General features: G+C 46.9%; 1 protein-coding gene across 1 annotated transcript in view; it reads right to left on the bottom strand.

Annotated features, from left to right (window-relative positions):
• Window positions 1-462: 462 nt before the first annotated feature.
• LOC137351761 (fucolectin-1-like) overlaps window positions 463-24,976 on the bottom strand; it is a 110,713-nt gene continuing 86,199 nt past the window's right edge. Inside the window, exons 2-4 of the mRNA XM_068016569.1 lie at window positions 18,421-18,697; window positions 3,883-4,058; window positions 463-1,988 (exon numbers count right to left, since the gene is read on the bottom strand). Coding sequence (XP_067872670.1) covers window positions 3,899-4,058; window positions 18,421-18,697 — 437 coding nt within the window. The 3' untranslated portion in view covers window positions 463-1,988; window positions 3,883-3,898. The remainder of the gene's footprint in view (window positions 1,989-3,882; window positions 4,059-18,420; window positions 18,698-24,976) is intronic.

Genomic DNA, 24,976 nt, shown 5'->3' with positions numbered 1-24,976 from the left:
ACAGAGCTCGGGGTGGAGTGAGGGAGGGACAGGGTGAAGGGGATGGACAGAGCCTGGGGTGGAGTGAGGGAGGGACAGGGTGAAGGGGAGGGACAGAGCTCGGGGTGGAGTGAAGGAGGGACAGGGTGAAGGGGAGGGACAGAGCTCGGGGTGGAGTGAGGGAGGGACAGGGTGAAGGGGAGGGACAGAGCTCGGGGTGGAGTGAGGGAGGGACAGGGTGAAGGGGAGGGACAGAGCCTGGGGTGGAGTGAGGGAGGGACAGGGTGAAGGGGAGGGACAGAGCCTGGGCAGGGAGGTTTCTCTGTACAATGGGGAAACGGGAATGTGAAAAGGTGAACAATATTCCTCCTCGGGCAGTGAGTTTGCAGCAGTAAATAAAGGAGTGAGATTGTATGGAATGAGGTTCTGAGTGTACACTGGGTGACAGTATTAGTGAACAGAACAGACACAGCAACAAGGATGTGCAGTCAGCAATTTTATTGATGATTTTCAAACAGAAATGTCAGAAAGATTACAGATGTGGGCGGCACAGTGGCGCAGTGGTTAGCACCGCAGCCTCACAGCTCCAGGGACCCGGGTTCAATTCTGGGTACTGCCTGTGTGGAGTTTGCAAGTTCTCCCTGTGTCTGCGTGGGTTTCCTCCGGGTGCTCCGGTTTCCTCCCACATGCCAAAGACTTGCAGGTTGATAGGTAAATTGGCCATTGTAAATTGCCCCTAGTATAGGTAGGTGGCAGGGAAAATATAGGGACAGGTGGGGATGTGGTCGGAATATGGAATTAGTGTAGGATTAGTATAAATGGGTGGTTGATGGTCGGCACAGACTCGGTGGGCTGAAGGGCCTGTTTCAGTGCTGTATCTCTAAACTAAACTAAACTAAAAACATCCTCACAGAACAGTAACTAACTAATGCAGACAGTGAATGGTGAGTCAGTACATGGTCCTTATCAGACTGTTACTGACTGGGATAAACTTCACTGACTCCAGGATTTATCCGGCTCTCTTCAGAGCTGCTGATGTTAAACCAGAGCAGGAATTCCCGTTGATAGTCAGTGGGACAGGGATGGGACTGATCTGTCAGTGGGACAGGGATGGGACTGATCCAACATTGGGACTGGGATGGGACTGATCTGTCAGTGGGACAGGGATGGGACTGATCTATTGGTGGGACAGGGATGGGACTGATCTGACATTGGGACAGGGATGGGACTGATCTGTCAGTGGGACAGGGATGGGACTGATCTGTTGGTGGGACAGGGATGGGACTGATCCAACATTGGGACTGGGATGGGACTGATCTGTTGGTGGGACAGGGATGGGACTGATCTGTTGGTGGGACAGGGATGGGACTGATCCATCAGTGGGACAGGGATGGGACTGATCCATCAGTGGGACAGGGATGGGACTGATCTGTCAGTGGGACAGCGATGGGACTGATCTGACATTGGGACAGGGATGGGACTGATCTATCGGTGGGACAGAGTTGGGACTGATCTGTCGGTGGGACAGGGATGGGACTAATCCAACATTGGGACAGGGATGGGACTGATCCAACATTGGGACAGGGATGGGACTGATCTGTCAGTGGGACAGGGATGGGACTGATCCATCAGTGGGACAGGGATGGGACTGATCTGTCAGTGGGACAGGGATGGGACTGATCTGTCACTCTGTATTCCTGTATCCCAGACACAGTGTATTCCAGACTCTTTCCCTGGTCACTGCTTCTCTTTCACTGATTACTGTCACATTGCCTCTGATTTCTACATGAATGCTGTTTTACTCAGAGCTCCATCAACTGTTTGTTCTCCGATATTTTGCAGAAATGCTTAAAAGCAGACTCATTGTGTAAAATCATTGCTTAAAGCTGATTGGTGGGAGCTGGGCCCAGGATAAGAAGCTGTTAATGATCTGGATAATGATTGGTTGCAGAAGCTCGAAGCAGAAAGTGGATATTTCCAAACCAGCAGCAAGTTCAGTTTGGATTGTTCTGGAAAAACAAAATCACAATGTCAGTGAAAAAGCTTTTTATTTTCTCATTCACAAGACATGGGCATCGCTGGCAAAGTCAACATTTACTGCCCATCGCTAAGTTACCCTGAGAAGGGGCAGCTGAGCTGCCTTTTAAACCACTGGCTGGGATTTGGTACAACCTGTCTTGTTGGGTCACTTCAGAGGGCAGTTCAGAGTTTACCACATTACAGTGGGACTGGAGTCACATACAGAGCCCAGGCTGGGTAAGGAGGGCAGATTTCCTTACTTAAAGAACAAGAGAAAATTGGATATTCCCATTTTCATTCTGGGAATCATTTCATCAGGACCACCTGGAGCTCAGTCTGGGGGGATTGTACTGAGTGAATAGAGTCAGGTATTTTGAAATTGACTGATACTGCAATACATGGGGAAACACAGAGAGCTGCTCATTGTCAAGGGTATAAAGCAGCTTCATATCAATTCAGCATTGTTCAGGACCTTGGTCACAAGGGAAGGTGACCCCTGATTGTTGGAGGCCCATCCATAAACTGGTTGAAAGGTCATTGCGAGTCCGTGCTGACAGTGTGAACCTCGGTCAGTTCCAATGTGAGTTAGTGATTTGACCGCTCGAGGAAGACAGACTCGGATAATAATCCCCTGACTGTCAGTCTAGCTCATTCAGTGGGACACACTCCTCAGAGGGCAGTGGGATTAACCTCCACTGCTGGGCAGGAGCACAGAATCGATGTTGGCACTCGACTGCAGGGATTGTTACCCTGTAATATAGTCAATGTGATTGACAGTGTGAGGAGCTTGGACACTTTTCATTGTGATGAACTGCAATATATCAGTGTCAGGAGCAGGTCCTGTGAACTGTTTCATAATGTTCAACCCTATTCGGCCTAAGAGGCCTCTCCCTCTTTCATCAAAACATGGAAAAATTTATGTTATGAAGAGGGCCATTCAGCCCATCGTGTCTGTACCAGCCTAAGAAGAGCTATACAGTCTAATGCCACCTTCCAGCTCTTGGTCTGTAGCCCTGTAGGTTACAGCACCTCAAGTACCTATCCCAGTGTTTATCAATGTGATGATTGTTTCTGTCTCGACCACTCTTTCAGGCAGTGAGTTCCAGATTCCCAGCACCCTCTGGGTGAAAAACCTTCTCCTCAACTCCCCTCTAATCCTTCTACTAATTACTTTAAATCTCTGTCTCCTAGTTACTGACCTCTCTGCTAAGGGGAATAGGTCCTTCCTATCCACTCTATCTAGGCCTCTCAAAATGTTATACACCTCAATTAAATCTCCTCTCAGCCTTCTGTGTTCCAAAGAAAACAACCCCAGCCTATCCAGTCTTTCTTCATTGTTACAATTCTTCATTCTTGACAGAATCCTCGTAAATCTCTTCTGAATTGTCTCTCGTTTGATCACATCTTTCCTGTAATGTGGTGATCAGAACTGTGCGCAGTAGTCTAGCTGCCGTCTAATTAGTGCTTTGTACAGTTCTAGCAAAACCTTCTCTGCTCGTATACTCTATGCCTCAGCTAATGAAGGGAAGTATCCTGTTTGCGTTCTTAACCACCTTATCTACCTGTCCTGTTAACTTCAGGGATCTATGGACATGCTCTCCAAGGTCCTTCTATTCTTTACTTCCCTTCTCCCCCTATCTCAGTATTAATACCATCGCTCCCCAGACCTGCTGATATATAGAAAATCTCATCAATAAACTTTGTAATCTCACAATTCCAGGGAGAGTGTGAAGATGAACAGCTCTCAGCCACTTGCCCTCAGTCCCCTGAGCACTGACCTTTGACCCCTGAACTCTAAGTGGACGCTCAGGAGCTGGGAGAGTGAATGGATTGAGATAATGGTTTAGCTGCTTCCAGGGACAGAGCCTCAGGATTCATACTCACAGCCAGGAAGGAGAATTTAATGAGGATCGTATGTTCCAAACGCTTCCACCTCACACAGTTCCAGGGCCACTGTCCTGCCGGGAACGATGATGTTCAGAAAACGACCGTGCACTCCCCCTGGAGCACAGTTAAATACTGCAGTATTTCCCCGTGTTATGTTTTCGATTCTTGCACAGCTGAAAGAGACAGAGTGAGAATAGGGGGATTTGTACCTTACAGGGGATCTTTTCGTTACAGGGGCTTTGTGTGTCACAGAGGGTTTGTTCGTTACAGGGGGTTTGTTCGTTACAGGGGATTTGTACATTACAGGGGGTTTGTACGTTACAGGGGGTTTGTAGCGTGCAGGGGGTTTGTACGTTACAGAGGGTTTGTACATTATGGGGGGGGGGGGTTTGTACATTACAGGGGGTTTGTGCGTTACAGGGGGTTTGTACGTTACAAGGGGTTTGTACATTACAGGGGGTTTGTACATTACAGGGGGTTTGTACGTTACAAGGGGTTTGTACGTTACAGAGGGTTTGTACATTATGGGGGGGGGTTTGTACATTACAGGGGGTTTGTGCGTTACAGGAGGATTGTACATTACAAGGGGTTTGTACGTTGCAGGGGGTTTGTACCTTCTCGGGGGTTTGAATGTTATTGAGGTTTTGTACATTATGGGGTATGAAGTTACAGGGGTTTGTACGTTTCAGGGGGTTTGTACGTTGTACGGGGTTTGTACCAACTTGGGGGGTTGTACCTTCTCGGGGGTTTGTACATTACAGGGGGTTTGTATGTTCCAGGGGGTTTGTACGTTACAAGGGGTTTGTACGTTACAGAGGGTTTGTACATTATGGGGGGGGGTTTGTACATTACAGGGGGTTTGTGCGTTACAGGGGGTTTGTACATTACAGGGGGTTTGTACGTTACAAGGGGTTTGTACGTTACAAGGGGGTTTGTACCGTACAGGGGGTTTGTGCGTTACAGGAGGATTGTACATTACAAGGGGTTTGTACGTTGCAGGGGGTTTGTACATTATGTGGGGGGGGTTTGTACGTTACAGGTGGTTTGTGCGTTCCAGGGGGTTTGTACCGTACAGGGGGTTTGTGCGTTACAGGAGGATTGTACATTACAAGGGGTTTGTACGTTACAGGTGGTTTGTGCGTTACAGGGGGTTTGTACCGTACAGGGGGTTTGTGCGTTACAGGAGGATTGTACATTACAAGGGGTTTGTACGTTACAGGGGGTTTGTACATTATGGGGGGGGTTTGTACATTACAGGTGGTTTGTGCGTTACAGGGAGTTTGTAGCGTACAGGGGGTTTGTACATTACAGGAGGATTGTACATTCCAAGGGGTTTGTATGTTACAGGGAGTTTGTACATTATGGGGGGGGGGGGGTTTGTACATTACAGGTGGTTTGTGCGTTACAGGGGGTTTGTAGCGTACAGGGGGTTTGTACGTTACAGGGGGTTTGTACATTATGGGGGGGGGGGTTTGTACATTACAGGTGGTTTGTGCATTACAGGGGGTTTGTACATTACAGGGGGTTTGTACGTTACAGGTGGTTTGTGTGTTACAGGGGGTTTGTGCGTTACAGGGGGTTTGTTCGTTATGGGGGGTTTGTTCGTTATGGGGGGTTTGTTCGTTACAGGGGGTTTGTGCATTACAGGGGGTTTGCACCGTACAGGGTTTTATACGTTACAGGGGATTTGCACTTTGCAGGGGGTTTGTACGTTACAGGGGATTTGTACCGTACAGGGGGTTTGTACATTACAGGGGGTTTGTACGTTATGGGGGATTTTTTCGTTATGGGGGATTTGTTCGTTACAGGGGGTTTGTGCATTACAGGGGGTTTGCACTGTACAGGGTTTTATACGTTACAGGGGATTTGCACTTTGCAGGGGGTTTGTACGTTACATGCGCTTTGTACGTTACAGGGTTTTGTACATAACAGGGGTTTTGTACAGTATGGGTGTGTTAAGTTACAGGGGTTTGTACATTACAGGGTTTTTTTACGTTAAAGGGGTTTGTACATTTCTGGTGATTTGTACATTTCAGGGGGTTTTTATGTTACAGGGGCTTTTCAGGTTACAGGGGCTTTGTACGTTACACGGGTTTGTACGTTACACGGGTTTGTATGTTACACAGGGTTTGTACGTTACACAGGGGTTTGTACGTTACAGGAGGTTTGTACCTTCTCGGGGGTTTGAATGTTATTGAGGTTTTGTACATTATGGGGTATGAAGTTACAGGGGTTTGTACGTTTCAGGGGGTTTGTACGTTGTACGGGGTTTGTACCAACTTGGGGGGTTGTACCTTCTCGGGGGTTTGTACATTACAGGGGGTTTGTATGTTCCAGGGGGTTTGTACGTTACAAGGGGTTTGTACGTTACAGAGGGTTTGTACATTATGGGGGGGGGGTTTGTACATTACAGGGGGTTTGTGCGTTACAGGGGGTTTGTACATTACAGGGGGTTTGTACGTTACAAGGGGTTTGTACGTTACAAGGGGGTTTGTACCGTACAGGGGGTTTGTGCGTTACAGGAGGATTGTACATTACAAGGGGTTTGTACGTTACAGGGGGTTTGTACATTATGGGGGGGTTTGTACATTACAGGTGGTTTGTGCGTTACAGGGGGTTTGTAGCGTACAGGGGGTTTGTACATTACAGGAGGATTGTACATTCCAAGGGGTTTGTATGTTACAGGGAGTTTGTACATTATGGGGGGGGGGGTTTGTACATTACAGGTGGTTTGTGCGTTACAGGGGGTTTGTAGCGTACAGGGGGTTTGTACGTTACAGGGGGTTTGTACATTATGGGGGGGGTTTGTACATTACAGGTGGTTTGTGCATTACAGGGGATTTGTACATTACAGGGGGTTTGTACGTTACAGGTGGTTTGTGTGTTACAGGGGGTTTGTGCGTTACAGGGGGTTTGTTCGTTATGGGGGGTTTGTTCGTTACGGGGGGTTTGTACGTTATGGGGGGTTTGTTCGTTACAGGGGGTTTGTACATTACAGGGGGTTTGTACGTTACAGGTGGTTTGTGTGTTACAGGGGGTTTGTGCGTTACAGGGGGTTTGTTCGTTATGGGGGGTTTGTGCGTTACAGGGGGTTTGTTCGTTATGGGGGATTTGTTCGTTATGGGGGGTTTGTGCGTTACAGGGGGTTTGTTCGTTATGGGGGATTTGTTCGTTATGGGGGGTTTGTTCGTTACAGGGGGTTTGTGCATTACAGGGGGTTTGCACCGTACAGGGTTTTATACGTTACAGGGGATTTGCACTTTGCAGGGGGTTTGTACATTACAGGGGATTTGTACCGTACAGGGAGTTTGTACATTACAGGGGGTTTGTACATTACAGGGGGTTTGTACATTACAGGGGGTTTGTGCATTACAGGGGGTTTGTACCGTACAGGGGGTTTGTACATTACAGGGGATTTGTTCGTTATGGGGGATTTGTTCGTTATGGGGGATTTGTTCGTTACAGGGGGTTTGTGCATTACAGGGGGTTTGCACTGTACAGGGTTTTATACGTTACAGGGGATTTGCACTTTGCAGGGGGTTTGTACGTTACATGCGCTTTGTACGTTACAGGGTTTTGTACATAACAGGGGTTTTGTACAGTATGGGTGTGTGAAGTTACAGGGGTTTGTACATTACAGGGTTTTTTTACGTTAAAGGGGTTTGTACATTTCTGGTGATTTGTACATTTCAGGGGGTTTTTATGTTACAGGGGCTTTTCAGGTTACAGGGGCTTTGTACGTTACACGGGTTTGTATGTTACACAGGGTTTGTACGTTACAGGAGGTTTGTACCTTCTCGGGGGTTTGAATGTTATTGAGGTTTTGTACATTATGGGGTATGAAGTTACAGGGGTTTGTACATTACAGGGGGTTTGTACGTTGTACGGGGTTTGTACCAACTTGGGGGGTTGTACCTTCTCGGGGGTTTGTACATTACAGGGGGTTTGTACGTTGTACGGGGTTTGTACCAACTTGGGGGGTTGTACCTTCTCGGGGGTTTGTACATTACAGGGGGTTTGTACGTTGTACGGGGTTTGTACCAACTTGGGGGGTTGTACCTTCTCGGGGGTTTGTACATTACAGGGGGTTTGTACGTTGTACGGGGTTTGTACCAACTTGGGGGGTTGTACCTTCTCGGGGGTTTGTACATTACAGGGGGTTTGTACGTTGTACGGGGTTTGTACCAACTTGGGGGGTTGTACCTTCTCGGGGGTTTGTACATTACAGGGGGTTTGTACGTTGTACGGGGTTTGTACCAACTTGGGGGGTTGTACCTTCTCGGGGGTTTGTACCTTACAGGGGGTTTGTACGTGACAAGGGATTTGCACTTTGCAGGGGGTTTGTACATTACAGGGTTTGTACATTACACGGGGTTTGTACATGATGGGTGTATGAAGTTACAGTAGGTTTGTACGTTTCAGGGGATTTGTACGTTACAGAGTGTTTGCACGTTACAGGAGGTTTGTACCTTTTCGGGGGTTTGTACCTTCTAGAGAGTTTGTAACTTACGGGGGTTTGTATGTTACAGGGGCTTTGAACATTTTTAAGGTTTTGTACATTATGGGGGTATGACGTTACATGAGGTGAGCACGTTACAGGAGGTTTGTGCATTACAGAGTATTTGCACTTTGCAGGGGGTTTGTACATTACAGGGGTCTGAACGTTATAGAGGTTTTGCACATTATGCAGGTGTGTAGTTACGGGGGTTTGTACGTTGTAGGGGGTTTGTGCGTTACAGGGGGTTTGTGCATTACAGGGGGTTTGTGCGTTACAGGGGGTTTGTGCGTTACAGGGGGTTTGTGTGTTACAGAGGGTTTGTGCATTACAGGGGGTTTGTGCGTTACAGGGGGTTTGTGCATTACAGAGGGTTTGTGCGTTACAGAGGGTTTGTGCCTTACAGGGGGTTTGTGCATTACAGGGGGTTTATGCATTACAGGGGGTTTGTACCGTACAGAGTTTTGTACATTACAAGGGATTTGCACTTTGCAGGGGGTTTGTACTTTGCAGGGGGTTTGTACTTTACATGCGCTTTGTACGTTACAGGGTTTTGTACATTACAGGGTTTTGTACATCACACGGGGTTTGTACATAATGAGTGTATGGCGTTACAGGGGTTTGTACGTTACACTGGGTTTTGTACGTTTCGGAGGATATGTACGTTACACTGGGGTTTGTACGTTTCGGAGGATATGTACGTTACACTGGGGTTTGTACGTTACACTGGGGTTTGTACGTTACAGGGGGTTTGAACATTTTAGAGGTTTTGTACATTATGGGGGTATGTAGTTACAGGAGGTTTGTCCCTTTTCGGGGTTTGTACCTTCTAGGGAATTTGTAACTTACGGGGGTTTGTACGTTACAGGGGGTTTGTACATTACAGAGGTTTTGTACTTTACAGGGGATTTGTACATGAGTGGTTTGTACATTACACGGGGTTTGTACGTTACGGGGGATTTGTACATTACAGAGGTTTTGTACTTTACAGGGGATTTGTACATGAGTGGTTTGTACATTACAGGGTTTTTTTTACGTTACAGGGGATTGTGCATTTCAGGTGATTTGTACGTTACAGGGGGTTTGAACATTTTAGAGGTTTTGTACATTATGGGGGTATGAAGTTACAGGAGGTTTGTGCATTACAGGGTATTTGCACTTTGCAGGGGGTTTGTACGTTCTAGGGGTCTGAACGTTATAGAGGTTTTGCACATTATGCAGGTATGTAGTTACGGGGGTTTGTACGTTGTAGGGGGTTTGTGTATTACAGGAGGTTTGTACGTTACACGGGTATTTGTACGTTACACGGGGTTTTTGTGTTATAGGGGGTTTGTGCGTTACAGGGGGTTTGTACGTTACAGGGGGTTTGTGCGTTACAGGGGGTTTGTACGTTACAGGGGGTTTGTGCATTGCAGGAGATTTGTACGTTACACGGGGTTTGTGCGATACAGGGGGTTTGTGCGTTACAGGGGGTTTGTGCGTTACACGGGGTTTGTGCGATACAGGGGGTTTGTGCGTTACAGGGGGTTTGTGCGTTACAGGGGGTTTGTGCGTTACAGGGGGTTTTTGTGTTATAGGGGGTTTGTACGTTACAGGGGGTTTGTACGTTACAGGGGGTTTGTGCGATACAGGGGGTTTGTGCGTTACAGGGGGTTTGTGCGTTACAGGGGGTTTGTGCGTTACAGGGGGTATGTACCGTACAAAGTTTTGTACGTTACAAGGGATTTGCACTTTGCAGGGGCTTTGTACGTTACATGTGCTTTGTACGTTACAGGGTTTTGTACGTTACAGGGTTTTGTACGTTCCAGAGTTTTGTACGTTAAAAGGTTTTGTACGTTACATAGGGTTTGTACATGATGAGTGCATGGCGTTACAGGGGTTTGTACGTAACAGGACGTTTGTACCTTACGGGAGTTTGTACGTTTCAGGGGGTTTGTATGTTTTGGGGGATTTGTACGTTACGGGGGTTTGAACATTTTAGAGGTTTTGTACATTATGGGGGTATGTAGTTACAGGAGGTTTGTACGTTACACGGGGTTTGTATGTTACAGAGGTTTTGTCCTTTACAGGGGATTTGTACATTACAGGGTTTTTTTTACGTTACAGGGGATTGTGCATTTCAGGTGATTTGTACATTACAGGGGGCTTGTACATTCTAGGGGTCTGAACGTTATAGAGGTTTTGCACATTATGGGGGTATGTAGTTACAGGGGGTTTGTACGTTGTAGGGGGTTTGTACCGTACAGGGTTTTGTACGTTACAAGGGATTTGCACTTTGCAGGGGGTTTGTACGTTACATGCGCTTTGTACGTTAAAGGGTTTTGTACGTTACACGGGGTATGTACATGATGACTGTATGACATTACAGGGGTTTGTACATTACACGGGGTTTGTACGTAACAGGAGGTTTGTACGTTTCAGGGAGTTTGTACGTTTAGGGGGATTTGTACGTTACAGGGGGTTTGAACATTTTAGAAGTTTTGTACATGATGGTGGTATGTAGTTACAGGAAGTTTGTACGTTCTAGGGGTTTGTACGTTCTAGGGGGTTTATTCGTTACAGGAGGTTTGTGCGTTACAGGGCGTTTGTACGTTACACGGGGTTTGTATGTTACAGGTGATTTGTACGTTACAGGAGGTTTGTACGTTACAGGGCATTTGTACGTTACACGGGGTTTGTACGTTACAGGAGGTTTGTACATTACGGGGGTTTGTACGTTACGGGGGTTTGTACGTTACATGCGCTTTGTACGTTACACGGGGTTTGTACGTTACATGCGCTTTGTACGCTACAGGGTTTAGTACGTTAAAGGGTTTTGTATGTTACACGGGGTTTGTACATGATGGGTGTATGAAGTTACAGGGGTTTGTACGTAACAGGAGGTTTGTACATTCTAGGGGGTTTGTGCGTTACACGGGGTTTGTACGTTACACGGTGTTTGTACGTTTCAGGAGATTTGTACGTGACAAAGCGTTTGCACGTTTCAGGGGGTTTATACGTTTCAGTGGGTTTGCACGTAACACAGGGATTTGTATGTTACACGGGTTTGTGCGTTACAGGGGGTTTGTACCGTACAGGGTTTTGTACCGTACAGGGTTTTGTACGTTTTCAAGGGATTTGCACTTTGCAGGGGTTTTGTACATTACATGTGCTTTGTACGTTCTAGGGGTCTGAACGTTATAGAGGTTTTGCACATTATGGGGGTATGTAGTTACAGGGGGTTTGTACGTTACAGGGGGTTTGTGCATTGCAGGAGATTTGTACGTTACAGGAGATTTGTACGTTACAGGGGGTTTGTACCGTACAGGGTTTTGAACGTTACAAGGAATTTGCACTTTGCAGGGGGTTTGTACGTTACATGCGCTTTGTACGTTACAGGGTTTTGTACGTTACAGGGTTTTGTACGTTACACGGAGTTTGTACATGATGACTATATGACGTTACAGGGATTTGTACGTTACACGGGGGTTTGTACGTTACAGGGGGTTTGTACCTTACAAGGGGATTTGTACCTTACAGGGGATATTTTCGTTACAGGGAGTTTGTGTGTCACAGGGGGTTTGTTCGTTACAGATGGTTTGTTCGTTACAGAGGGTTTGTTCGTTACAGAGGGTTTGTTCGTTACAGGAGGTTTGTGCGTTACAGGGGATTTGTATGTTACGGGGATTTGTACGTTTCAGGAGGTTTGTGCGTTACAGGAGGTTTGTGCGTTACGGGGGACTTGTACCGTACCGGGGGTTTGTACCGTACAGGGGGTTTGTACGTTACAGGGGATTTGCACTTTGCAGGGGGTTTGTACGTTACATGCGCTTTGTACGCTACAGGGTTTTGTATGTTACAGGGTTTTGTATGTTGCAGGGTTTTGTACCTTCTAGGGGGTTTGAACCTTCGAGGCGGTTTGTACGTTACGGTGGGTTTGTACGTTATGGGGGTTTGTACGTTACATGGGGGTTTGTACGTTACACGGGCTTTGTCCGTAACAGGGGGTTGTACGTTACAGGAGGTTTGTACGTTACAGGGGGTTAGTAGGTTTCAGGGGGTTTATACGTTTCAGTGGGTTTGCACGTTACACAGGGATTTGTATGTTACACGGGTTTGAACATTTTGGAGGTTTTTTACATTATGGGGGCATGTAGTTACAGGAGGTTTGTGCGTTACAGGAGGTTTTGTACTTTACAGGGGATTTGTACATGAGAGGTTTGTACTTTACAGGGTTTTTTTACGTTACAGGGGATTGTGCATTTCAGGTGATTTGTACGATACAGGGGTTTGCACGTTACAGGGGGTTTGTACGTAACAGGGGGTTTGTACGTTACAGGGGGTTTGTACGTAACAGGGGGTTTGTACGTTACAGGGGGTTTGTACGTAACAGGGGGTTTGTACGTTACAGGGGTTTGCACGTTACAGGGGTTTGCACGTTACAGGGGGTTTGTACGTTTCAGGGGGTTTGTACATTACAGGGGTTTGCACGTTACAGGGGGTTTGTACGTTACAAAGCGTTTGCATGTTACAGGGGTTTGTACGTTACAGAGCGTTTGCACGTTACGGGGGTTTGTACGTTTCAGGGGGTTTGTATGTTACAGGGGTTTGCACGTTACGGGGGTTTGCACGTTACAGGGGGTTTGTACGTTTCAGGGGGTTTGTATGTTACAGGGGGTTTGTACGTTACAGAGCGTTTGCACGTTACAGGGGTTTGCACGTTACAGGGGGTTTGTACGTTACAAAGCGTTTGCACGTTACGGGGTTTTGTACGTTACAGAGCGTTTGCACGTTACGGGGGTTTGTACGTTACAGAGCGTTTGCACGTTACAGGGGGTTTGTACGTTACAGAGCGTTTGCACGTTACAGGGGGTTTGTACGTTACAGGGGTTTGCACGTTACAGGGGGTTTGTACGTTTCAGGGGGTTTGTACGTTACAGGGGTTTGCACGTTACGGGGGGTTTGTACGTTTCAGGGGGTTTGCACGTTATAGGGGTTTGTACGTTACAGGGGTTTTTACGTTACAGGGGTTTGTACATTGCAGGGGTTTGCATGTTACAGGCATTTGCACGTTACAGGGGTTTGCACGTTACAGGGGTTTGTACGTTACAGAGCGTTTGTACGTTACAGGGGTTTGCACGTTACAGGGGTTTGCATGTTACAGGGGTTTGCACGTTACAGAGCGTTTGCACGTTACAGGGGTTTGTACGTTACAGGGGTTTGTACGTTACAGAGCGTTTGCACGTTACAGGGGTTTGCACGTTACAGGGGATTTGTACGTTACAAAGCGTTTGCATGTTACAGGGGTTTGTACGTTACAGACCGTTTGCACGTTACAGGGGTTTGCACGTTACAGAGCGTTTGCACGTTACAGGGGTTTGTACGTTTCAGGGGGTTTTTACGTTACAGGGGTTTGTACATTACAGGGGTTTGTACATTACAGGGTTTTGCACGTTACAGGGGGTTTGTACGTTACAGAGTGTTTGCACGTTACAGGGGGTTTTCACGTTACAGGGGGTTTGCACGTTACAGGGGGTTTGTACGTTACAGAGCGTTTGCACATTACAGCGGTTTGCACGTTACAGGGGTTTGTACGATACAAAGCGTTTGCATGTTATAGGGGTTTATACATTTCAGTGGGTTTGCACATTACAGGGGGTGTACGTTACAGGGGGTTGTACGTTACAGGGTTTTTTTCGTTCCACGGAGTTTGTACCTTCTAGGGGGTTTGAACCTTCTTGGGGGTTTGTACATTACGGGGGGTTTGTACGTTACACGGGGGTTTGAACATTATAGATGTTTTGTACATTATGGGGGTATGTAGTTTCAGGGGGTTTGTATGTTACAGGGGGTTTGTACATTACAGGGGTTTGTACATTACAGCGGTTTGCACGTTACAGGGGGTTTGTACGTTACAGGGGTTTGTACATTACAGGGGTTTGTACGTTACAGGGGGTTTGTACGTTACAGGGGGTTTGTACATTACAGGGGTTTGCACGTTACAGGGGGTTTGTCCGTTACAGGGGTTTGTACATTACAGGGGTTTGTACGTTACAGGGGTTTGTACATTACAGGGGTTTGAACGTTACAGGGGATTTGTACGTTACAGGGGATTTGTACGTTACAGGGGGTTTGTACGTTACAGGGGGTTTGTACGTTACAGCGGTTTGCACGTTACAGGGGGTTTGTACGTTACAGGGGTTTGTACATTACAGGGGTTTGTACGTTACAGGGGATTTGTACATTCCAGGGGGTTTGTACGTTACAGCGGTTTGCACGTTACAGGGGATTTGTACGTTACAGGGGGTTTGTACGTTACAGGGGGTTTGTACGTTACAGCGGTTTGCACGTTACAGGGGGTTTGTACGTTACAGGGGTTTGTACATTACAGGGGTTTGTACGTTACAGGGGGTTTGTACGTTACAGGGGGTTTGTACATTACAGGGGTTTGCACGTTACAGGGGGTTTGCACGTTACAGGGGGTTTGTCCGTTACAGGGGTTTGTACATTACAGGGGTTTGTACGTTACAGGGGTTTGTACATTACAGGGGTTTGAACGTTACAGGGGATTTGTACATTACAGGGGATTTGTACGTTACAGGGGGTTTGTACGTTACAGGGGGTTTGTACGTTACAGCGGTTTGCACGTTACAGGGGGTTTGTACGTTACAGGGGTTTGTACATTACAGGGGTTTGTACGTTACAGGGGATTTGTACATTCCAGGGGGTTTGTATGTTACAGCGGTTTGCACGTTACAGGGGATTTGTACGTTACAGGGGGTTTGTACGTTACAGGGGGTTTGTACGTTACAGCGGTTTGCACGTTACAGGGGGTTTGTACGTTACAGGGGTTTGTACATTACAGGGGTTTGTACGTTACAGGGGATTTGTACGTTACAGGGGGTTTGTACGTTACAGCGGTTTGCACGTTACAGGGGGTTTGTACGTTACAGGGGTTTGTACATTACAGGGGTTTGTACGTTACAGGGGATTTGTACGTTACAGGGGGTTTGTACGTTACAGCGGTTTGCACGTTACAGGGGGTTTGTACGTTACAGGGGTTTGTACATTGCAGGGGTTTGTACATTACAGGGGTTTGTACGTTTCAGGGGGTTTATACATTTTAGTGGGTTTGCACGTTTCAGGGGATTTGTAAATTACAGACGTTTTGTACTTTGCAGGGGATTTGTCCATGAGAGGTTTGTACTTTACAGGTAGTTTTGTACATTACAGCGTTTTTTTTACGTATCAGGGGATTGTGCATTTCAGGTGATTTGTACGTTTCAGGGGGTTTGTACTTTACAGGGGGTTTGCACGTTACAGGGGGTTAGTACGTTACAGGGGGTTTGCATGTTACAGGGGGTTTGTAAATTACAGAGGTTTTGTACTTTACAGGGGATTTGTACATGAGTGGTTTGTACTTTACAGGTGGTTTTGTATATTACAGCGTTTTTTTACATTACAGGGGGTTTGCACATTACAGGGGATTTGTACGTTACAGGGGGTTAGTACGTTACAGGGGGTTTGCACATTACAGGGGGTCTGTACGTTACAGGGGGTTTGTACGCTACAGGGGTTTTGTACGTTACAAAGCATTTGCATGTTACAGTGGTTTGTACATTACAAGGGGTTTGCACGTTACAGGGGGTTTGAACGTTTCACAGGGTTTGTACATTACAAAGCATTTGCATGTTACAGGGGTTTGTACGTTACAGAGGTTTATATGTTTCAGTGGGATTGCACGTTACAGGGGGTTTGTACGTTACAAAGCGTTTGCACGTTACAGGGGGTTTGTACGTTCCACGGGGTTTGTACGTGACAAAGCATTTGCATGTTACAGGGGTTTGTACGTTACAGGGGTTTATACGTTACACGGGGGTTTGTACGTTTTCGGGGTTTGTATGTTCTCGGGTTCTGAATGTTATAGAGGTTTCGCACATTATGGGGGTAGGTAGTTACAGGGTGTTTGTATGTTGTAGGGGGTTTGTGCGTTACACGGGGTTTGTACGTTACACGGGCTTTGTGCGTTACAGGGGGTTTGTGCGTTACAGGGGGTTTGTGCGTTACAGGGGGTTTGTGCGTTACACAGGGGTTTGTACGTTACACAGGGGTTTGTACCTTACGGGGGTTTGTACCTTACAGGAGGTATGCACGGTACAGGAGGTTTGTACGTTACACGGGGTTTGTACGTTACAGGGGGTTTGTACATTAAAGGGTGTTTGTGTGTTACAGGGGGTTTGTACATTACAGGGGGTATGCACGTTACAGGGGGTTTGCGTGTTACAGGGGGTTTGCGTGTTACAGGGGGTTTGTACGTTACAGGGGGTTTGTACGTTACAGGGGGTATGCATGATATAGGAGGTTTGCGCGTTACAGGGGGTTTGTACGTTACAGGGGGTTTGTACGTTACACGGGGTTTGAACCTTCTAGGCGGTTTGTACATTACGGGGGGTTTGTATGTTACAGGGGTTTGAACATTATAGAGGTTTTGTACATTATGGGGGTATGTAGTTTCAGGGGGTTTGTACGTTACAGGGTTTTGTTCGTTACGTGGGGTTTGTACATTACACGGGGGTTTGTACGTTACACGGGGGTTTGTACGTTTCAGGGGGTTTGAACATTATTGAGGTTTTGTACATTATGGGGGTCTGAAGTTACAGGGGTTTGTGCGTTACAGGACGTTTGTACGCTACACGCGGGTTTGTACATTACACGGGGGTTTGTACGTAACAGGAGGTTTGTATCTTACGGGGGTTTGTACGTTTCAGGGGGTTTGTACGTTCCAGGAGGTTTGTACATTACGGGGGTTTGAACATTATGGGAGTATGTAGTTTCAGGGGGTTTTTACCTTTCAGGGGTTTGTACGTTTCAGGGGGTTTGAACATTATGGGAGTATGTAGTTACAGGGGGTTTGTACGTTACAGGGTTTTTTTTACGTTGCAGGGGTTTGTGCATTTCAGGTGATTTGTACGTTTCAGGGGGTTTGTACGTTACAGGGGGCTTTTATTTTACATTTAGTTTGTACGTTACGGGGGTTTGAACATTATGGGAGTATGTAGTTTCAGGGGGTTTTTACCTTTCAGGGGGTTTGTACATTACGGGGGTTTGAACATTATGGGAGTATGTAGTTTCAGGGGGTTTTTACCTTTCAGGGATTTGTACATTACGGGGGTTTGAACATTATGGGAGTATGTAGTTTCAGGGGGTTTTTACCTTTCAGGGGTTTGTACGTTTCAGGGGGTTTGAACATTATGGGAGTATGTAGTCTGAGGGGGTTTGTACGTTATAGGAGTTTTGACGTTACAGGAGGTTTGTATGTTACATGGGGTTTTCACCTAAAAGGGGGTTTGAACATTATTGAGGTTTTGTATATTACGGGAGTATGTAGTTACAGGAGGTTTCTGCATTACAGGAGATTTGCACTTTGCAGGGGGTTTGTACATTACATGCGCTTTGTACGTTACAGGGTTTTGTACGTTACAGGGTTTTGTACGTTTCACGGGGTTTGTACATTATGGGCGTATGAAGTTACAGGGGTTTGTACGTTACAAGGCTTTTGTACATTAAAGGGGGCTTGCACGTTACAGGGGGTTTGCACATTACAGGGGGCTTTTATTTTACAGGCGGTTTATACGTTACAGGGAGTGTGGACATTACATGGGTTTGTAAGTTACAGGAGTTTGTACATTACGGGAGTTTGTACGTTACGGGGGTTTGTACATTCCGGGGAGTTTGTACATTACAAGGGTTTGCACATTACAGGAGGTTTGTAAGTTACAGGAGTTTGTACATTCCGGGGAGTTTGTACATTACGGGGGGTTTGTACGTGAAAGGAGGTTTTGTACATTTGAGGGGGTTTGTCCCTAGCAGGGGTTTGTGTGTGAAAGGAGGTATGTATGTTGTAGGGGTTGTATGTTACAGGAGGTTTGTACGTTACATGGGTTTGTACATTACAGGCGGCTTGTACGTTACAGGAGGTTTGTACGTTACATGGGTTTGTACATTACAGGAGGTTTGTACGTTACAGGAGGTTTGTACGTTACAGGAGGTTTGTACGTTACATTGGATTGTCGTTGCTATTGTTGGTCTCTGAATCTCCAATGCGGATTTCTGCATTTTTCAAGCAACCTCCAGCGCTGCTGATGGTGATTCGTACAGTATAGACTTTATAATGGTAGAACAGGTCAACTTTGAACCAAGGGGAATTTTCCACTTTTGTGCGGCTGCATGATCCCACATTGCGATCCGTGTTGTTATTCCCATCAATGGCATTGGCAGCATCTCCGAGAAAATCACTGAGACTGGACTGGGTAGCGCGAATGGTCGCAGCCAGATTTCCTGAAATCAGCAAAGTTATTTAAAACTTTACTTTCTACTGAACTTTGACAAAAGCTTTCCTGTCTAACATTGAAGGTAATTGACTAAAGAACCAGAGACTAAATGAGGAAATCTGTTTTTACACAGTGAGTTGTTGTGATCTGGAACGTGCTGCCTGAAAGGGCAGTGGAAGCAGATTCAATAATAACTTTCAAAAGGGAATTGGATAAATACTGGAAAAGGAAACATTTTGAGATCAATGGGGAAAGAGCGGGGGGGTGGGGGGGGGGGGGTCATGTGACTAATTGCATAGCTCTTTCAAAGAACCAGCATTGTGATGATGGGCCAAATGGCCTCCTGCTGCACTGTATCATGATTCTATGAACATCAGTGGTGGGTAAGGTTTCGCAAAGAACAATCAGAGAAAAAAATGAAGAGACACTTGGAGAGATTTGAGTTAATTAAGGAGAGCCAGCAGGGATTTGTAAAAGGCAGATCATACTTGACTAATTGAATTGAAATCTTTGATGAAGTAACAGAGAAGGTTGATGAAGGGAATGCAGTGGATGTTGTTTATATGGATTTTCAGAAAGCATTTGAAAAGTAACACATAGAAGGCTGATAACAAAATAGAGGTCCATGGAATAGGAAGGTCTGTGTTAGAGCGAAGCTACCCACCCAGAACCCAACTGGACCCGATGACATGTATCGGGTTCGGGTCGGATCGCTCTTCCGGGTCCAGCATTTGGGCTCGGGTCAGTTTGGGACGGGTCGGACACACTCTATCACCACCTCCGGTAGTTGGCTCCAATGTTAACTTACTTTTTGGACTTGAAAGGTTCTTTTGTTACAATTCTTTTAAGCTTCTGCAGATAAGCAAAGAAGTGAAAAACAGAAGCGAGGTTAACTGATGGTTGGTCGGGCATGGGAAAAAGTGAAAGGAATCTGTCCGGATTGGGCTCAGGTCGGATGATGTTCTGTTGGGCTCGGGTTGGGTTTCATTTGCAGACCTGAGCCAGCCTTTAGTCAGGGTCCAATTAGAAAAACAATTGGCTTAAGGATAGAAAACATTCAGTCATGGTAAATGGTTACTTTTCAGACTGGAAGATGGTAGACAGTGGTGATCCCCAAGGGTCGGTGCTGGGACCACTGCTTTTTTTGCTAAATATAAATGATTTGGATCTTGGGATACAGAGTAGAATCTCAAAGTTTGCCAATGACAACAAACTTGGAGGTGTGGCAAATAGTGAGGATAATATAAACCTCCTGTAACAGGATAGGCTAACAGAATGGGCAGAGAGGTAGCAGATGGAATTTAATACTGACAAGTGTGAGGTGATGCATCTTGGTAGAAGGAATAGGGAGAGGCAATATATAATTAATGGCACAGTTGTAAAGAGTGTGGAGGAACAGAGGGATCTGGGGGTGCATGTGCATCGATCTTTGAAGGTGGCAGGACAAATTCAGAGAGTTTTTTTTATTCATTCACAGGGTGTGGGCATCGCTGGCCAGACCAGCATTTATTGCCCATCCCTAATTGCCCTTGAGAAGGTGGTGGTGAGCTGCCTTCTTGAACCGCTGCAATCCATGTGGGGTAGGTACACCCACAGTGCTGTTAGGAAGGGGGTTCCAGGATTTTGACCCAGCGACAGTGAAGGAACGGTGATATAGTTCCAAGTCAGGATGGTGTGTGACTTGGAGGGGAACTTGCAGGTGGTGGTGTTCCCATGTATCTGCTGCCCTTGTCCTTCTAGTTGGTAGAGGTCGCGGGTTTGGAAGGTGCTGTCTAAGGAGTCTTGGTGCATTGCTGCAGTGCATCTTGTAGATGGTACACACTGCTGCCACTGTGCGTCGGTGGTGGAGGGAGTTTGTAGATGGGGAGCCAATCAAGGCTGCTTTGTTCTGGATGGTGTTGAGCTTCTTGAGTGTTGTTGGAGCTGCACCCATCCAGGCAAGTAGAGAGTATTCCATCACACCCCTGACTTGTGCCTTATAGATGGTGGACAGGCTTTGGGGAGTCAGGTAGTGAGTTACTCACCTCAGGATTCCTAGCCTCTGACCTGCTCTTGTAGCCACGGTATTTATATGGCTACTCCAGTTCAATTTCTGGTCAATGGTAACCCCCAGAATGTTGATAGTGGGGGATTCAGCGATGGTAATGCCATTGAATGTCAAGGGGAGATGGTTAGATTCTCTCTTGTTGGAGACGGTCATTTCTTGGCACTTGTGTGGCATGAATCTTACTTGCCACATATCGTAAGGGGTGCAGATAGGTGTTTCTGTGGCCACAAACGAGACTCCAGGATGGTATGTTGCCTCCCTGGTGCTAGGGTCAAGGATGTCTCTGAGCGGCTGCAGGACATTCTGAAAGGGGAGGGTGAGCAGCCAGAGGTCGTGGTCCATATTGGTACTAACGGCATAGGCAGGAAGAGAGAGGAGGTCCAGCAAAGTGAATATAGGGAGTTAGGCAGAAGGTTAAAAAGCAGGACCTCCAGGGTTGTAATCTCAGGATTACTCCCTGTGCCATGTGCTAGTGGGGGTAGGAATAAGAGGATAAGGCAAATGAATGCGTGGCTGAAGAGCTGGTGTAGGGGGGAGGGCTTCAGCTATTTGGATCATTGGGATCTCTTCTGGTGCAGAGGTGACCTGTACAAGAAGGACGGGTTGCATCTAAACTGGAAGGGAACCAATATCCTTGCGGGGAGGTTTGCTAGTACTACTCGGGAGGGTTTAAACTAGTCTGGCAGGGGGGTGGGACCCAAAGTAGTAGTCTCTCCGATGAGATAGTTGAGGCAAATGTAGAGGTTAAAGCAAGCAAGTCCAGTAGGCAGGCCGTGCAGGGGCAGGACAGGGAGCGTGGAAGGTATGGTAGGCTAAACTGCATTGACTTTAATGCAAGAAGCCTTACAGGTAAGGCAGATGAACTCAGAGCATGGATCGATGCATGGGATTGTGATATTATAGCTATTACGGAAACGTGGTTGAGGGATGGGCAGGACTGGCAGCTCAATGTTCCGGGGTATCAATCCTTCCAGCGTGACAGAGGTGGAGGTAAGAGAGGAGGGGGAGTTGCACTATTGATTAGGGAGGACATCACAGCAGTACTTAGAGAGGATATCCCGGGGGGAATGTCCAGCGAGGCCATATGGGTAGAACTTAGAAATAAGAAAGGGGTGATCACTTTGATGGGATTATACTATAGGCCCCCCAATAGTCAGAGAGAAGTGGAGGAGCATATAGGTAGGGAAATCACAGATAGGTGTAGGAATTATAGGGTTGTAATAGTAGGTGATTTTAACTTCCCTAATATTGACTGGGACTGCCTTAGTGCTAAGGGATCAGATGGGGAAGAATTTGTTAAGTGTGTCCAGTGTAGTTTTCTGAAGCAGTATGCGGATGGCCCTACTAGAAAAGGGGCTACACTCGACCTCCTCTTAGGAAATGAGGCTGGGCAGGTGGTTGATGTTTCAGTGGGGGAGCACTTTGGGACCAGTAACCATAACTCTATTAGCTTCAAGATAGTTATGGAAAAGAATAGGACTGGTCTTCAGGTTGAAGTCCTAAATTGGGGGAAGGCTAATTTCGATGGCATCAGACAGGAACTCTCAAAAGTTGAATGGAAGAGGCTGTTTACAGGTAAAGGGACGTCTGGCAAGTGGGAGGCTTTTAAAAGTGAGATAGGAAGAGTTCGGGGCCGGCATGTTCCTGTTAGATGGAAGGGCAAGGCTGGCAAGTTTAGGGAACCTTGGTTGACGAGGGATATTGAGGGTCTGGTCAGGACAAAGAAGGAAGCATATGTCAGGTATAGGCAGCTGGGATCGAACGAGTCCCTCGAGGAGTATAGGGGATGTAGGAGTACACTTAAGAAGGAAATTAGGAGGGCGAAAAGGGGCCATGAGATTTCCCTGGCAGATAAGATAAAGGAGAATCCTAAAAGATTCTATAAGTATATTAAGAGTAAAAGGGTAGCTAAGGAGAGAGTAGGTCCCCTTAAGGATCAGCGTGGTAATCTATGTGTGGAGCCACGGGAAATGGGCGAGGTCTTAAATGAATACTTCTCGTCTGTATTTACCGTGGAGAAGGTCATGGAAGCTAGTGAGTTCAAGGGAGGGAACAGCGATATCCTGGAGCATATCAACATTACAAAGGAGGAGGTGTTGGAGGTTTTGAAGCGCATTAAGGTGAATAAATCCCCAGGGCCTGACCAGGTGTATCCTAGGATGCTATGGGAAGCAAGGGAGGAGATTGCTGGGGCCCTGGCAGAGATTGTTGCATCATTGTTAGCCACGGGTGAGGTACCGGAAGACTGGAGGATAGCTAATGTTGTGCCTTTATTTAAGAAGGGCAGCAGGGATAAGCCAGGGAACTACAGGCCGGTGAGCCTTACATCAGTGGTGGGAAAGTTATTGGAAGGGATTCTGAGAGACAGGATTTATATGCATTTGGAAAGGCAAGGTCTGATTAGGGATAGTCAGCATGGCTTTGTGCGTGGGAAATCATGTGTCACGAATTTGATTGAGTTTTTTGAGGAGGTGACCAAGAGGATTGACGAGGGCAGGGCGATGGACGTTGTCTGCATGGACTTTAGCAAGACCTTTGACAAGGTCCCGCATGGTAGGCTGGTCCAGAAGGTTCGAACACATGGGATCCAGGGTGAGCTGGCAAATTGGATACAAAATTGGCTTGGTGATAGGAGGCAGAGGGTGGTCGTGGAGGGTTGTTTTTCAGATCGGAGGCCAGTGACCAGTGGGCCCTCTGTTGTTTGTCATATATATTAATAACTTGGATGTGAATGTAAGGGGCATGATTACTAAGTTTGCAGATGACACCAAAATTGGTGGTATAGTGGACAGTGAAGAAGGTTGTCTAAGGTTACAACAGGATATAGATCAACTGGGAAAGTGGGCAAGGGAGTGACAAATGGAATTTAACGCAAACAAGTGTGAAGTGATGCATTTTGGGAAGCTAAACCAGGGCAGGACATATACAGTGAATGGCAGGGCCCTGGGGAGTGTTGTTGAGCAGAGAGACCTTGGGGTGCAAGTACATAGTTCCCTGAAAGTGGCAACACAGGTAGACAGGGTGGTGAAGAAGGCGTATGGCATGCTTGCCTTCATCAGCCGAGGCATTGAGTACAAGAGTTGGGACGTCATGTTGCAGTTATACATAACGTTGGTTAGGTCGCATTTGGAGTACTGTGTGCAGTTCTGGTCGCTGCACTACAGGAAAGATGTGATTAAGCGAGGGAGGGTGCAGAAAAGATTCACAAGGATGTTGCCTGGTTTGGAGGGCTTGAGTTATAAAGAGAGATTGGATAGGCTGGGTCTGTTTTCCCTGGTGCGAAGGAGGCTGAGAGGGGACATGATAAAGGTATATAAAATTATGAGGCATAGATAGGGTAGACAGCCAGAGTCTGTTTCCCATGGTCGGGGTGACTAAAACTAGAGGGCATTGATTTAAGGTGAGAGGGAGGAGGTTTAAAGGGGATCAAAGGGGTAAATTTTTCACACAAAGGATAGTGGGTATCTGGAATGAGCTGCCTGAGGAGGTGGTGGAGGCAGGAACAGTAGCGACATTTAAGAGGCATCTGGACAGGTACTTGAATGAGCAAGGCATAGAGGGATATGGAATTAATGCAGGCAGGTGGGTTTAGTATAGATAGGCATTATGGTCGGCATGGACGCGGTGGGCCAAAGGGCCTGTTTCTATGCTGTACAACTCTATGACTGTATATCAACCCAAGCCTGGATATTGTCTAGGTCTTGCTGCATTTCTACACGGACTGCTTCAGTATCTGAGGAGTCACAAATGGTAGTGAATCTTGTGCAATCATCAGTGAACATCCCCATTTCTGACCTTATGATTGAAGGAAGGCCATTGATGAATCAGCTGAAGATGGCTGGGCCTAGGACACTACCCTGAGGAACTCCTGCAGTGATGTCCTGGATCTCAGGGGATTGATCTCCAACGACCACAACCACCTTCCTTTGCGCTAAGTATGACTGCAATCACCAGAGAGTTTTCCCCCTGATTCCCATTGACCTCAGTTTTGCTGGGGCTCCTTGACGCCATATTCGGTCAAATGCTGCCTTGATGTCAAGGGCAGTAACTCTCACCTCACCTCTTGAGTTCAGCACTTCTGTCCATATTTGAACCAAGGCTGTAATGAGGTCAGGAGCTGAGTGGCCCTGGCGGAACCCAAACTGAACATCACTGAGCAGGTTATTGCTCAGCAAGTGCCGCTTGATGGCACTGTTGATGACACATTCCATCACTTTACTGATGATTGAGAGGAGACTG

The sequence above is a fragment of the Heterodontus francisci genome, chromosome 2, assembly GCF_036365525.1.
Source record: "Heterodontus francisci isolate sHetFra1 chromosome 2, sHetFra1.hap1, whole genome shotgun sequence".
Taxonomy (NCBI): Eukaryota; Metazoa; Chordata; class Chondrichthyes; order Heterodontiformes; family Heterodontidae; genus Heterodontus; species Heterodontus francisci.
This window is presented reverse-complemented; position numbering and strand designations above follow the sequence as displayed.